A 13,024-nucleotide genomic window follows, 5' to 3' on the forward strand; every position below is an offset into this window, starting at 1 on the left:
TGTGAATGTGAAATTGAGGCCGGGGTGCCGCCGAATGGAATGGAGGCATTGGGACCATGCAACCATGACTGAAAGGTGTGCGGGGGGAAAGCTTAGAAAAGCTTTAACGGTGCACACGCTATCGTGCTGTGGCACGTCTATGCAGTGAAAGCATGTTCATGGAATAACTTATGTGGAATCTGGGCCCTGAGTAGCAAGGACAGATATGGAAGGTATCCACTCAGATACAGTGGCATTGGAAGCCGTATGAAGGTGTATGGAGTGGGCGCTCGTATGCTGTGTTTGAAGTGGTATGGAAGCATAGGTAAATAAAGATGAAGAGGACAAGGTAGCTTTGAGCTTTGGTGTAAAAAGGATAAAGTAATGATGGCCATCCATAGGGTTTTAAGCAAAAATGAAAGAAATGATAATAAAATGTGGCTATAAAAAACGAGGCATGCGTGGAACTTTTGGGGACTGCCAGCTCAAAGGTCTGGAAGCTGGCCAGCACATGAAGGAAGGTGGCCGCCTAGAGATGAAACCGCCGGGTAGAGAAAAGGGGGGATATGTAGAAAATGGGGGGGGGGGAGTCAGGACCAGAGAAGGAGACGAACCAGAGATTCAAAAAAATGGAAAACATCTTCTGTTCATGTTATGTAGGATTTCAAAATACAGAGGAATTCAGGCTGCATCTAGCGATACGCCTCTTGTAATTTTTGACAAATAAAGGTGACGGGCTGCAACTGGATATGGAGGGCAGCCGTGTGAAGAAGAAGGCGGGCTGATAATACTGGGGGCGGCAGCCACAAGGAAGGAGAGCTGTGTGAAGAGCTGGGCTCTTGTGTGCAGCCGTTAGCGAGTGCCATGGAGCAGTAGCAGCTGGAGGAGCCTGAGGGGTGACAACAGGCACAGGTGACCCTCCAACCAGTGACTGAGAGAGGCTGCAGGTAGCCATACGCAGAGGAGGAGCTGGAGCAGTCACAGTGGACTAGCTGAAGGAACCGCCTGGGGTGGAACAGCTGGGGCTCTGGGAAGCAGGGTGCAGTGAAGGGGGCTCTTGGGCAACAGCGCCGCCAGAGGTGTGTGGCCAACGTGCAGAGCTACTAGAAGCCTTCCCTATGAAGAGCAGTGAAAGGGCGGCTCTGGTGTGAGTAGAAAGGACGCAACAATGGCTAGCGTCAAAGGGCTTACGGGCTAGTGACTGCAGCCGCTAGTGTATGTAGAGGAGGGTTGGCGTTGGCGAGCATAAATCAATTATATGTCCAAGAGAAAGACAAGCTTGTATTATAAAGATATCGCAAGTGCGAGCCTTGTTCAAGTTGCTTTTTGTGAATAAAGAAAGAATCTGGCGCCTAGCTGTAACAGGTCTGAGGGTGTGGTCCAATGATGCCGAGTTAAATGAGCAGGTTCAGGTATTGCCAGAAGTGCCAAGCTCTACTACATTGAAGTACAGGTGCAGGCAGCCAAACACACCATACACAAGTCAAGTAATGATATTGCTGCTTTCTTAAACAAATGATTGCTCTCTCATATTCCAGCCACAAAGCTGTGGCAAGTTCAGGGAATTAACATATAGGGATTCCAAACAGGCAGTGATGCACAATGCAGCCCTTGAATCCCACAAGATTGATATGCAAATGGGTGTGAAGCTGATGCATGGCTGACCTAAAGATCTATGTCTTTCAGAGATCATGAGGTCACAATCTTATGGTTTTTCTTGGGTTATGGAACCATAAGAAGGTTGGTTTGGTCATGTATATGAGGTGTCTATGTTGGCTTTGATTTTATAGTTTTGTTGGATGTTGAGCCTCTGATGCTCCATGATAGCCATGTGTATCTTTCAAGTGAATACCATGAGGTGATTTTCTGGAGTGCAAAGCCATATGAGATAAGACAAGTCATGTTAATGTCAGTTTTTATATGTATCATGTGTCCAATATTGGCTTTGAGGATGCACATGTATAGTTGGGTACTCGATCTTTGATGGTACTAGCTTCTGTTGGTGGTGCTCCTTGAAGAGCTATCTGTTTGGTTTCCTTGCTGGATTTGAAAGTTACTCTCACAGCCAGAAGTCTCGCACTTCCCCAGCAACACCGCCCACGTCACGACAGCTTTGGTGAACCCGACGTGAAACCGCTGGGGTGAGAGTACGTAGAGATGGCTAGCAAAATGGAGCATTTATATGCAGAGATGAAAGAGCTTGAAGAGCGGTTCAGGAAGATTGAAGAAGAAAAGCGAATTCAGGAAGCGGTGGAAATTGCAGTGCAATTGGTATATAACAGGGTCAATATATTTGATGGTTTCGATCCAGAAAGCTATCTAAGGTGTTACGAGACAGAGATGAAGAATCAAGGGGTTCCAGAAAACATGATGATTGCATCTTTTGCATACCTTATAAGTCCTGATTTAAAAGATGAAGTGCTGGAACTAGCAGAGTATTACTCCAAACGATGGAGTGATTTTGCAGATGCACTTATTTATGCGAGTTCCATGAACCTAAAGCAGGAGCAACTTACTTGGGAAAAGAAAAAGCAAAAGGGTGATGAAATGAGGCATAATGTGAGCTGTGATAGTGTTCCAGCAACGATCCGAGCCAATTTAGAAGCGGTTGTCGATGCATGTCTTATGGAGGATAATCAATTGCTATTCAAGGCTGATACAGAGATTGTGGAGGCTGTTTATGCTAAATTAGGACTGCAAAAAGCCATTAGTGAGCAACAAGGCCTTCACAGTGACAAAAGCGATGCTTTGCTACAGCCTCATAAAGATGCAATGGGTGAACTGTGCAAGTATAATCTGTCTTCCTTGTTTGAGGGTGCAGACATACAGGGTCCTATAATCATACCATGTACACTGCGGGGGTGGTCAAAAAGCGAGCCAAGAGCAGCGAGCACAAAGCAATGAGTAGAGCTCATGTTCTTGTGAAAGTGAGCAGGTAGGGGCATGGTATGATGTTAAGCGAGCATGAAATGTTAAAGAGAAGAGTGGAACCATAGTGCAATTCTGTAGCAATCAAACAAAGAAGACATGAAATGTTCTAAAATGACCATTGCAATAATTTTTTTTTCGAACCAATGGTGCAGATACAAAAAATCACTATTAAACCCATATTGCTTGGCTCGCTAAAAAGATATTGAATCTATAGTATTCACAATGTTGGAGAGCCATTAGCAAACAAAAGACAATAGACAGGAAAATTTATAAAATAACCAAAACATTTCCAAAACAAGTACTACGGTTCAGCTGGTATGACATGACCCCCATACATATTTCAACTAAAGTGGGTTGCAGGTTCCTAAAGCTGTTGAGGATGACTTCTAATAGACTTAGTTAGCATGTCTTTTACAATTCTCTCAGAAATACAAACTTGATGAATATGCATATTGTTGTTCACATCCTGTCCAAGAATCATTAAGAACACAAAGTATATGTGCTTGCATGCAAGATATGGTCTTTTCTTGGCCACTCTATCTCTGAACTCCACACATGAACACATTGGATTCTTCTGAATAGTGACCTCTATCAGAGATGTGTCTTGGCTCCCATTGGTCAATGGATTAATACTAAATGTTTCCTTTACCCCTTCTATATGTATATGGCTGCCTACAACTTCTGCATGCATATCTAAGGCTGCAGTGATTTGACCAAATGCAGCCTTTGAAATTCCTCGTCGATATGGAAATTGTTTCACCTCCTTGTTTGTCTCGCTAGTGCCTTTTGCAAGCTCCTTTTCTAGAAAAAACTCAAGAGGAATACCAATGTCATATCCTGCTCTAATAAGCTTGCAGGCTTCTTTCACTTGTAACTTGGTACCTTTAGCAATGGGCCAAACACAAGGGACATCCTCTGGTGGATGTAATATTGTCTTTGTAATTTTCCAAGTGTGCCTAACATCTATATTACAAAAATAGCAATACTTCTCCTTTTTCCAGGAGGATAGTTGACAATCACTCCAAAAACAAGGACTGACATCACCCCCTCGCAACCTTGAGCTACACTTTTTCCCTGATGCCCAGTGGTTGCACTCAACTCGATTCACTGTTGGTATCCTCCGCAAGGCCCACTTTGTATCATGCACATCACTTTCAAGGCTCTCTAAAACTTTGCATTGCTCATCGACCTCTATTGCAGGCTCTAACCTCTCTCTTGTCACATAGTTAAACTCAGGCCTATGGCTAGAGTTGCCAAAGTTTTCTTCTGTCGAGTCGTGTAGTGGCCTTTTGGATCGAATAGTTTTATTCTCACCCTTGAATTTTACCCTATTTGAAAACATAGGGGTCCCCGCCACTGCATCATCCACTGCTCGTGAGGTAGCTATTGGGGATGGACTTGCTTTCTGTCGAGAAAGAGCTCTCTCAACCAAAAGCTCCAATGTAGGCCCACAACCTGTGTATTTTCCTTCCAAGAAAGCCAGTTGTCTGGCACATTGGAAGTAAGCATTGATTAGATCTGTCACACAAGCATCATAAAGACTAATCTTTTGCCTATACCCCTCCCCTGCCAACCAGCTTGCATGCTTGGTCTCTGACATATTTGTCCTTGGGACAAGAGCATTGACAATAGGCTCTCCATCCTACAAGAGAGTGGTAGAAATTGATTAAAAACAATGCAGTGCACATAAGTAGGAGGCACACAATAATACAATGAATAATCTCTTACAAACATTACCTTTAAAATGAAATGACCCCATCGACTAACCCTATAGTGCCACCAACTCAACCAGCTAAGAAGCTTAGGGATGTTTCTATCAGCTGCCTTGCCAGTTGCCCACCATGCTCGTATCCTGCGAAATTGCTGAAGGGCACTTTCTTTGTTTGGGGCACTTTCTTTGTTTGGGGCAGTCCTCCACTTCTCACACATCTCCCTGTGCTTTTCTTGATGTGGGCTATAGATGTACCTCTGCGTGTGGACACGAAGGTTGTCTTCCCAATGCCATAAACATGACCTTTCCCTTTCAATCATCTCCTTTCCGTCGTTGAAGACACGTCTCACTGCATTCCAGTTAGCGCCAGCCTCATCCGCCATAAACCCAAAAAAATTTGCTACCTTCCCTGTGTGCTCCACCATTACCAAATTCATATTTTCCCAAAACATGACTTGAGCATCCTCATCCTCTTCTCTAAATTCACAAGTTGCTATTGTCAATAGCTCACCAATCCTGCATGCCACAAATGGAAACAGAGTTATATTAAAGACACAAATTAAGCAATGCTCTCTACCGCTTGTAACTTACATGTGATCATAAACATGTGCTCCCATTGTATGCCATCCACCAGTATCCACTCGTGTATCCACTCGATGCACATGATCAAAGCAGACCCATGCTTTATTAAGATCCCCATTACCATCCTTGTCCATTCGCCGAACAATGTCAATCCCAGAACCAAGTCCAGTAGTAGACATCTTAAAGATAAAGCAACACTCAGTAGTAGTGGTGGCTTGCAATGGAAATCGAGAACCATGGAAGAACTCAAAATGGCATGTTCTTTTTAGATTAAGAATGGCTTCATATCCTTCACCCAGAGGCCGTGTTGTTTTTCGTGTTTGCATTACCATCTGCTTCACCCTGCATTCATAAAGCATACTTAGTGTATTAAAGATGATAATTGCATACCATTCTTTGCTAAATTGCACTTCCTACGTACTTTTTGACATTTATCAAACTTTGCAACTCTTGCGACATCTCCTGTAGCTCCCTCTCTGTCATGAATTCTCCCTGTGCCTTGTCATCATCAGTGAATGCTCTTAGAACCACCTCCCTTGCCACAATCATTTGTACCTTTCTGGGCCCAGCGTTGTGGTCGATGCCCACTGCACGTGCTACAAAGGCCTTGATATTTCCTATCGATGCTCGGCACATTCCCTTGGAAACCATGTGTGTATGTTTGCCATAATGAATAAATAGTCTGCTATGCATTGATTCTTTTGGCATAAAATAATAGACACAGGCAGGACATTCTTTAAGACACATTGGCACATGCTTGCAGAAAAAACACTCAAGGTTCTCGAAGCTCCCAATTGCTAAATTCCCATATTTTGGAGATTTTATCAGTTGCCCATTCCAATGGAGTTTGTTTGGTTGATTCATACGTGTCCTAAAGGAGCAGTGCTCATTCATGCACTGGAAGGTTCCCCCGCAGAAGCTCTTCCTAAAAACAAAAGTTTTATTGGCCCTAGTTTGCGTTTGTGGCTTTGTCCAAATGTTGCCCTCGTATTTTTGCTCCATCCCTTCCATACCTTTCCCACCTTCAAGCTCATATGTACTGAACTCTGGGAAGCTCTTTTACCTTGCCTTTGTAATCACAATCATGGATTAAAGTGTGCAAGACATCAGTAGGAGGTAACATGCGGATTATTTGAAAGCAAGAGACCGCAGTATCAAACTGAACATCTTCCTCTTCCAAATGTTGAAAGCACTTTTCCACAGGAGAGACCTCTATCTCCTCTTGCAATGACCCATGTGCTTGGACATTGATTTCTTCTATCTCTTCAGTGTCCAAGTCACTGTAAAGCACAATGCTCTCTAATTCAATGCGCAATGCAAAACAGAAAATGTCAAAGTCAAAGTTAATGCCACTTACATTGGAGTACTCTTTCGGGAACCGGGAGGAAATATAGTTGAGGGGCCTTGTTCTGGGGTCTCAAAATAATTCTCTGATTTGGCAATATATACAGAGGACAATGAATGCTCCAGGATAAAATATGCCTCGTCTCCAATCCCTGCATACAAGTGTAAAGGACAAATGGGCTCATACTCTCCTCCAATTTCAAGTAAGGCCTCCACATTTATCCCACCAATAGTTCCAAGCTTCCCCCGGATCATGTTGATTGACACAAGACATTTGCCATTCAAGAAGGGGACTCGGATGCATGCACCCATTGTAGAATGGAGGAAAACACGAGCCTCCCTGCATAATGCAATCACAACAACAATTAAGGAATTTACATTGAATATTAGCCAAAAATATTTTAATACTAGATGTTCTTGCTCTAATCAATAGCATATACTAGCCATAATACAATTTTACCAGGCTCATTTTAAGACTATGGGTAGAAGCAAATAAAAATATTTATTGCAAAAATAGTCATAATGAAGGGTATCAAAAAGAGTACATGTATATATGTATATATGTTTGTGTGTACACGTGTGTGTATGTATACACACACACACACGCACACACACACACAGACACACATATTTGCTTTGTGTTAGTTCTTGCGCTTTTTCATAATCTCCTGTTAGATTTCAAAAACTCTACCAGTTGGATCCCATAGCATAACTGTGCTATAGATTTAAATAAATCGGAAAAATATTGACCAAACCCTTAAATTTTAGTGTTGAAATTCATTAGTGTTAGGATAAAAAAATTTGTCTAGTGCCTAACTTAGGGTTTTTAGTAGTCGGCTACTTCTTATGAAGCAATTACTTAAGGCTTTTAGTCGTCCTCCACACAGAAGCATCTTCCCTCGAACACACACGCAGAGAAGCGATCATGAAGCATCATACGTCTCCCCAGCAAAGAAACGGTGATCTCATGCGCAGGGCCCTCTCCCCACTCCAATCTTTCTCCCCAACAAAGAGACACAAAAAGGTATCATCATCCATGAATTTGTGCTATTTTGCCTGAATGAATTTGTGCGCTCAGCGCACAAAATATTAGGATGTTTTGCTGCCGCCACACTCCACACACAGTAGTATGAGATGTGCGGCGTTACTTCTTGCTATTTTTCTTGAACGAATTTTGTGCGCTCAGCGCACAAAATAATAGGATGTTTTGCTGCTGCCACACTCCACACACAGTATGAGATGTGCGGCGTTACCTCTTGCTATTTTTCTTGAATTAATTTGTGCGCTCAGCGCACAAAATAATAGGATGTTTTGCTGCCGAGCATTGACAAAATCATCACGATTTTGAGTTCGTTTCAAGCTTCGGGGGCAGAAATTTGGAGAGAGTAGTGTAAGAACATGCTATCTATATGGTGCTGTCTCAAACACATTGCATAGACTGTCTCTCTTACTACTGTCTATATTATGCAGACTTTGTGTATACAAGAAGCTCAAACAACTCACATTTGATGTCTTCTTGGTTGAGAAACGGCTCACACAGTCGAGAGAGGAGACCAGCAAACATGTGCATCTAAAGAACAATAGCACAAAAAGAAAAAAGTTTGTCCTTAAAAAAGTGTTGGATTGCGAAATATCACTTCTAAAGTTTATTAGTACTCACTATTGAATGCCTTCAGATTTGGGCTACCGAATCTTTATATATTTTCCAATAAATTTGAATGCCTTGAATTGAACACCTGAAAAGGGCTCCGTAAATATTTTCCAATGGAGATTTTTTTAAAATATTCAATACGGCTTTGAATGCCTTGGAATTTGGGCCAAAGCACTCCATATGATAATCTCAAAGATATTATGTTCGTTATAATGAGTTGGCCATTTTGTTGGGTAGTGAATGTGCCACCTTTGTTTGATGATTGTGTTGCAGTACTGAATTTAATCTCTTTAGTGAATGTGCCACCTTTTCTTTAAGTTTGTGTCGTATTACTGAATTTGCTGTTAAAATAATCAATTAATTATACAATACGAGTACAATACTATTTGAAGATTTGTTCTTGTATTTTTGCATGGCTATCTGGTTTTCAAATGAGTTCGAGTCATTTCACTAGAGCATCTTGCTTGAAAGGTTCTTGTTGTGCAAAAATGGATGAGTTACCTCTTGCTAAGCGGAAAAAGAGTGTGCAGGTTGGCCCAGGTGAGAGCTCATCGAGACACACAAGGAGGCAAGCTGATTTTTCTAGCACTTTGGAGCAAGCCGCCTCCTCAAACCCTACTACTACTACTACAGAGCATGCGGTACATATCATAGATGACACTAACCTGGAGGTGGATATGGATAGGCAGCATCTACATAGTGATGAAAGAAATGAGGAGGATGGACAAAATGTTGTGGGGGCAATTGAGGAAAATAAAGGTGATCAAAATGAGGGTGAGAATACTCAAGGTGGTGATAATGAGGATGAAGGTGAGAATACTGAGGATACTGGGAGAGAGATAGAGGGGGAAGAGAACACACATCCACTAGAGGATCAAGAAGAAACAGTTGTCACAACCCAAACTGAAGGAAGCAAGCAGAAAAAAATAAGGTTGATATTTTTGGGAAGATTCTAGAGACATCTACTCCACAAGCCTTTTTTAGATAGGATAGGAGTCAAATTTAGGTCTCCACCTCCACGTGTTCCTCTCTGTAGGATGATCCAGACGGAGGCAATCTGAAAGGTTTCTCCCTCAACAGATAAATCTCTTACTCGAAGCTTCAAAAAACTAGGTGGGTACATTGAGAGCATGGGAGCTTTCACAGTGTCAATTATGGACTTGGAAGGGGAGGAGACACCATTGACACAAGAGAGGGAGGAATCTTGGGATGAGCATTGGAGGACTGTGAATCAACAATTTGAGGAAACTCTTGCACTTGACCCCGAGTGGGGTCCGTACTTGAGCCGAAAAATGGTGCATATTCTTGATGGTAATAATCGACACAATGCTTGGATGGACTGCATTTCTACAGGTGAGTTCTCATTGGGATGTTATAGTTTCTTATGCTTCTTTGTCCTTCCTAATTTTGTGTTTTATTACAGGGTTTCAAGGGGATTTGTCCATGCATTGTTGTGTTCTCTGTAAGCTTTATGTGTTCGAGCGGAGGGATGTGGGTGAGCTTTTGTTTTCATTGTCCAGGTTGAACATCTAAGTTAATTTGTTATCAGAGTCTCCTTCTATGTCAAGTAAGTTGTTTGTACTCAAGAATATTAACATATTTTTTCTTTGTTTTGTAGGACGCATGATTATGCATTTGTGCCAACCACATTTGGTGATCGTCTATTTCAACTAAGAAGATTGGGAGAGTCCGACCTAACAACTCTCATGGCACATTTGGACAATGAGGACAAGCTATGGGTTGAGAGAGAGATGCAGAGTGCATCTGCCAGAGGAAGGCCTAGTTGGTTTCATTTGCCAATCCAGATTATGACTTGGCTCTTGTTCAAGGATGAGATGGAGCAAAAAATTGATGAGGCATCAAATGGACCACTTGCCAAGTCTGCTAGGGAGAATGTGACTCGAAAGGTAGAAGTTCTCTACAGAGGAAAAACATCAAAATATGCAAGGATTGCTGATCCCTCCAACGGTGAGGCCTTTTGGTGTGCAGTGCTCTCCCTCCCATGGCACGCGTCAAGCAATCATGTGGCCACAGAGGAAAAGCTCAATATGATAGGTTCTGCTTGCATCAGCGACACAGATAAGGCTCACATTGTCAAGCTATTGGACAACTCTCAGGCTGCAGTGCGATCACTTTGAGGGTATGCCAAATGATAAGACAAAGGTTAGGGAATGGCTGCACATGTACTCCTACTGGCTTCAGATCACGGAGCTAGGTTTGAGAATCCAAAATGATATTAAAAATGCCGATCGAGTCAGGTTGCCAAGTGAGAGCCGATTCACCTCTTTTGTTGTTCTATGTAGAAGAAAGTACTTCAAAAGGGCTTTCAAAGTGCACGAAGGAGGCATAAAATTTAGCCATGATATTGACCATCAACCAGGCCTACAAAGTGCTGCACGGCGAGTCGTTTATAGGTTTTCCTCCAACATAACCCAGATATTCCTTGTTAAAAAACATGCATGCTTCTTTCTGTGTGTTGTTTTATCATTTGTGCTTTGGCTTGCAGATGGTTGCTTTCTGAAATTGAGGAGCACCAATTGGATATTTTACCCCCTCTCGCTAGTGTGTGGCTTTGTGTTGACAATCAATCTTATATGTATGCCGATTTGAAGCTTGGAAGAGTAAGTGATTGAATTTGTCATTTTGAATCCATGATTGAGAAACATGTTCATATTGAGGGTGAGTTGTGTTTACCCATGTTTGTCATTGAACAGGCCATGTCAAGCATAGAGTCTTGTTTCTGCCCGTGGTGGTTGGACCTTGAAAGAAACCATGTGCCTGAGGAGGAGCTTGATCTGTATCGCCAACATAAGTCTATATTGGAGCTTCGTAGCCAGCAAATTGATCATAATGAGGCCACATCCACATCACATGCAACATCGATTGCATCGGCTTCTTTTCGTAAGTCATTGCCAGTGAATTTAGGGAGGGAAATAGTGAATCGTGCATTGGAGGTGAATCGAGCAATGGAAGCAAATAGGGAGCAGAGTCAACAACAGACATCCAATAGTAGTGCAGGCGGGATACAACCAACTGACATCATAACCAAGACATTGCAAGCTCCAGGTATGTGAGCTTCCTACCTCATCTCTATCGTGATCCGATTGTTTTGACTTGAGACTATGTGTGTTAAATGTCAAAAACCTGTTATGTCTTCAATGTCAGTATTGAGGACCTTGCAGCTACTTTTTGAACATGGAGGATGCATCCTCATTGGGAAAGCAAGTGCTTGATGCCATGAATGTTATTTGCACAGTAGGGAATGTCAAGAGTAGAGGGTCCGATTACTGTGTGGAGTTGATATTTGCAGACTTCCCCTCAAATATCATCATTGGAGGTTGTGTTGCAAACAAGGTTCCATATTGGAATAAGATTCGGGATGGCATGTATGACTCTACTTTTAAAGTTGTTGATTCTTGTCTCTCGGATCGAGGCTTCTTTACATGCCTTTACACTATGGAAGAAGGAGTGACCATTGAGCAGGTTGCACAGAGCGTTGGGTTTGGCATTTATCATAAACAGGTTGTGAGGTGTACTCCACCTATTGGGAAGAAGATGGGGCAAATGATTACTACCCAGGTATTGGTGTTGTTCTCTTTGGGGTTGTCATTTGTGCAAATCTTCTTTGTCCCATTTAAGGTGAAAATGCATGAACAACCAATGTGTCTTTGCTTGTAGGTCACTTGTCTAATATTGGCTGTTTTTGTTCGCTCAACATCTCCTGCTACAAGCTTTGTGATGCATGGGGATCAACTAAGGGATTTGGCACTAGGTGATGATCTTGATGTAGGGCAAGATCTTATCTTTGACATGTATGTATGCATTCAAATCAAGATAGAATTTAAAATGATTTTCGGTGATCTTTATGGTTTGTGTGCGTTTTCAAGAGTGCCATCAAAGGATCTCGTGAAGAGAAAGGGTAGACCATGGCGGGGCGGTTGTCAGAGAGGTCAGCGGCTTAGCAAATACATCGTCTCCGTCTTCAGTCGTCCTGGGGACACGATTTTGGATTTGTTTGCTGGCACTGGAACTCTTGGGCTAGTGGCAGCATTTATGGATCGCAATGTCATAATGTTAGACAAGGATGAGCGGATCTATGATCACCTGTTAGAACCATACTCAGCAAAGGTATGCATGTTGAAAAGATAAATATGTTAGTAGAGAATAATTTTGTATTGATAAAGCTTATTTTCTTTTCTTAGTGTCTCTTGCAGTTATGAGGATCACATGTCTACATCAGAATGCCATTAGAGATAGTCTTTTTTTTAATTGAGACAATCATTTTTTTGGGACTATTGGAAGTAATGTTTTGATGGATGTTATGCTTCTGAATGTTTTTTACAATAGCATGTAGCTGATTGTTGGACAATTTTTATTTGGATTATAAAATTTTTAAATCCTATGGTTATGGTTTCTAAAGAGTATTATATTGTTGTGTCAGTGGTATGGCTATTAAAATTGGTGTGCATCTTAATGGCTTGATTTCTATGCTCTCTGGTCGCTGTGGTTTCCATGTGGCTGCAAACAATAGTTTGTTTCTATTAGTAGCTCAATGACCAATTCAACGTCTTTTTAGCGAGCCAAGTAGTATGAGTTTTGTAGTGATTTTTTATATCCGCACCATTCATTTGAAAATGCTTTATTTGCAATAGTCCTTTTTAAACTTTTTTAGTCTTCTTTGTTCTGTTCATTATAGAGCTGCACTATGGTTTCACTCTTCTCTTTAACATTACATGCTCGCTTAACATCATACCATGCCCCTACCTGCTCACTTTCACAAGGACTTTATTTCTACTCACTGCTCTGTGCTCACTGCTCTTGGCTCG

At 42.0% G+C, this 13,024-nt stretch overlaps 1 protein-coding gene across 1 annotated transcript; it reads left to right on the forward strand.

Moving 5' to 3' along the window:
• Positions 1–1,654: 1,654 nt before the first annotated feature.
• Positions 1,655–12,600, forward strand: LOC147609194 (uncharacterized). Its single transcript, XM_086787659.1, has 3 exons — positions 1,655–1,719; positions 12,086–12,326; positions 12,413–12,600. Exons 1-3 carry the CDS (start codon positions 1,655–1,657, stop codon positions 12,416–12,418), a joined length of 312 nt encoding a protein of 103 aa, XP_086643785.1. The 3' UTR covers positions 12,419–12,600.
• The last annotated feature ends 424 nt before the right edge of the window (positions 12,601–13,024 follow it).

The sequence above is a fragment of the Cibotium barometz genome, chromosome 51, assembly GCF_041138505.1.
Source record: "Cibotium barometz isolate CiBa-2024 chromosome 51, ASM4113850v1, whole genome shotgun sequence".
Lineage (NCBI taxonomy): Eukaryota > Viridiplantae > Streptophyta > Polypodiopsida > Cyatheales > Cibotiaceae > Cibotium > Cibotium barometz.

Bases quoted from the DNA above. Each gene is read 5' to 3' on its own strand.
- LOC147609194 (XM_086787659.1), top strand. From the start codon at position 1,655: ATGTCTTTCAGAGATCATGAGGTCACAATCTTATGGTTTTTCTTGGGT. The intron at 1,720-12,085 runs GTTGGTTTGGTC...TGCGTTTTCAAG, and splicing joins GGTTATGGAACCATAAGAAG to AGTGCCATCAAAGGATCTCG.